This window comes from Capsicum annuum, chromosome 6 (genome assembly GCF_002878395.1).
Source record: "Capsicum annuum cultivar UCD-10X-F1 chromosome 6, UCD10Xv1.1, whole genome shotgun sequence".
Lineage (NCBI taxonomy): Eukaryota > Viridiplantae > Streptophyta > Magnoliopsida > Solanales > Solanaceae > Capsicum > Capsicum annuum.
The window spans coordinates 217,974,596-217,977,230 of NC_061116.1; the positions used below are offsets into that span (position 1 = coordinate 217,974,596).

Sequence of the window (2,635 nt, forward strand, 5' to 3'; positions counted from 1 at the left end):
TTGCAACACACATTGGTCCTCCGAATAGCATTCATAATCAATCAAAAAGGAAGTGTTAAGATCTTATGAGGGAAGAACAATCTATTGAGGCTGCATTTTACAAGTTGGACGAGAAAAGTAAGAATTCGATTAAATGCTTTAATCGATGTGGTCTGATTTCTTCTAAATCAAGGTTTAGCATTCTGCGGTTATGATGAAAGTGAATCATCCTTGAACAAAGGTAGTTTTCTTGAATCACTTTCTTGGTTTGCGGATAGATGTGATGACATTAAACCTTATGTGTTAGAAAATCTCCAAAAAATAATAAAATAATTTCTCATGATATTCAAAAAGATATTGTGACTGCATGTAAGATTGAAACAATCAAAGCTATAATAAAGGATTTAAATGGTGACTACTTTGCTTTATTGGTTGATGAATCAAGAGACGTATCACGCAAAGAGCAAATGGCTATTTGTTTATGATATGTTGATAAAAGAGGATTTGTGATGGAAGTATTTATTGGACTTGTTCATGTTAAAGATACTAATGCTTTATCTCTAAAGAAAGCAATTGTCAGTGTACTTGCTCACCATTTTTAACTTTAGCTTATGTACAAGGGCAATGTTATGATGGGGCAAGCAATATGCAAGGTGAGTTAGATGGTATTAAAACATTAATTAGACAAGAAAGTAGATCGGCTCACTTGGTTCATTGTTTTGCTCATCAACTTCAATTGACTCTTGTTGCAGTTTCTAAAAGATGTGTTCAAGTAGGAGAACTTGTACTATTGACTTCAAATATTTTGAATGTGTTGGGGGCTTTCTTTAAACGTGTGGACGAATTTCGAGAATCTCAAAAAGAAAAACTCCAAGAGGCATTAGATATGGCTAAGCTAGAAACGGGTAGAGGTTTGAATCAAGAACTTGGTTTTATTAAAGCCGGTGACACTCGTTGGGGACCTCACTACAAGTTGTTTGGAAACTTTATTAGTAACTTTGCCTCCATTGTTGATGTATTTGATTCTCTTGTTGAAAATGCAAGTACTTCGGAAAAAAAACTAGCGCATCGGGATTTCTCAGAAGTTATCAAACTTTTGAGACTATTTTCTTGTTGCATTTGATGACTGATATTTTAGGAATCACAAATGATCTTAATGTGTCATTACAGAAAAAGAAATGGGATATTGCTAATGCCATGATTCTTGTAAAAGTAGCAAAGAGAAGATTGCAAGCATTACGAGATAATGAATGGGATCCTATTTTAAAAAAGAATGTTGGTTGGGATTCGCTCAAAGATAAGGTCGAGGCATTTTGTATCAAGCATAGTATTCTATTACCCAATTATGATGAGCCATATGCTAACTCACGGAGATCACGACGTAAAGTAGTTGATTATACTACTTTGCACCATTATCGTGTGGATGTGTTTTATAAAATTATTGATTGGTAGCTACAAGAACTTAATGACCGTTTTAATGAGGTGACAAGTGATTTTCTTAATGGTGTAGCTTGCTTGAATCCAATTGATACATTTTCTAGTTTTGACATCCAAAAGATATTGGTGAAGGCTAAATTATATCCTGATGACTTTGATGAGTTCAACATGAAGGTTCTTGAGAATCAACTTGTTAATTATATTATTGATGTTTGTGATATTGATAAAAGATTCTCCAATTTAGGCGGACTTGGAGAACTTTCAAGAAAGTCAGTTGAGATAAAGAAGCATTTAACTATCCTCTTGTATTTCTTTTAGTGAAGTTTGCTTTGCTTCTACCCGTTGCCACTACATCAGTTGAAAGAGCTTTTTCGGCAATGAAGTATATCAAGATTGATTTGCGGAATCGAATGCATGATGAATTCTTAGATGGTTGCATAGTGCCTTATGTAGAAAAAAAAATATTTAAGAATATTTCTAATGAGTGTATTGTAGAAACATTTCAAGGGATGAAGCGTCGCCGAATGCACTGGTAATTATATTTTCTAATCAAGATTTTATTAATAAAATTTGCTTTGTTGACTTTTTTATATTATATGTTTCAACTTGTTATCCTATATATTTTTTTATGATTAGTTTGGTTCAAAGATTCTTCTTCTTCAATATACGGTTTACAATATTTTTTTATGACCCGCTTCTTTTTCTAAAAATATGAACACCCTTAACCAAAATCCTGGCTCTGCCACTGCTCTGAATGAGGCAGAATAACTGAAAAGAGTTATTTTGAAATCTACTTCTGAAATAGTAAATTCGAAAATTTATTTATATAATAGTAAATTTAAAATTTACTAAAGTAAAAAGATACATGTCATGGTAAATTTTGAGTTTACTAGTATAAAAGATAATAAGTTGACATTAACGTTTGCTACATTCCGAAAATGTGCATATTAAGTATTAGACATATGTTGAAGAAATAGAATATTCTTCAAGAATTGTTTATGTTTCTTATTCTCATGACAAGTTGGTTGGACCAACTAATGTTGGGATTTGATCTCTCAAAATCTGAAAAATATAAAAGGTGAATATGGACCCGTTCACCAGTCATGTAATCTATTAAGCTGCATCGATATAAGATGATCACTTGTATGTTTATTGTCAACATGTAGTTTGACATTCATAAAATTGCTTGCTTAATAAAATTGAGTTAAGAGCATAACTT

The 2,635-nt window shown here is 32.1% G+C and overlaps 1 protein-coding gene across 1 annotated transcript; it reads left to right on the top strand.

Annotated features, from left to right (window-relative positions):
• The first annotated feature begins 625 nt into the window (after nucleotides 1-625).
• LOC107873858 lies at nucleotides 626-1,734 on the top strand. Its single transcript, XM_047414589.1, has 4 exons — nucleotides 626-632; nucleotides 732-1,022; nucleotides 1,118-1,281; nucleotides 1,432-1,734. Exons 1-4 carry the CDS (start codon nucleotides 626-628, stop codon nucleotides 1,732-1,734), a joined length of 765 nt encoding a protein of 254 aa, XP_047270545.1.
• The last annotated feature ends 901 nt before the right edge of the window (nucleotides 1,735-2,635 follow it).

Coding starts and splice junctions, on each gene's coding strand:
- LOC107873858 (XM_047414589.1), top strand. Junction 1,023..1,117: donor TTCTCTTGTTGAAAATGCAA/GTACTTCGGAAA, acceptor CTGATATTTTAG/GAATCACAAATGATCTTAAT. Junction 1,282..1,431: donor GGGATTCGCTCAAAGATAAG/GTCGAGGCATTT, acceptor ATTGATTGGTAG/CTACAAGAACTTAATGACCG.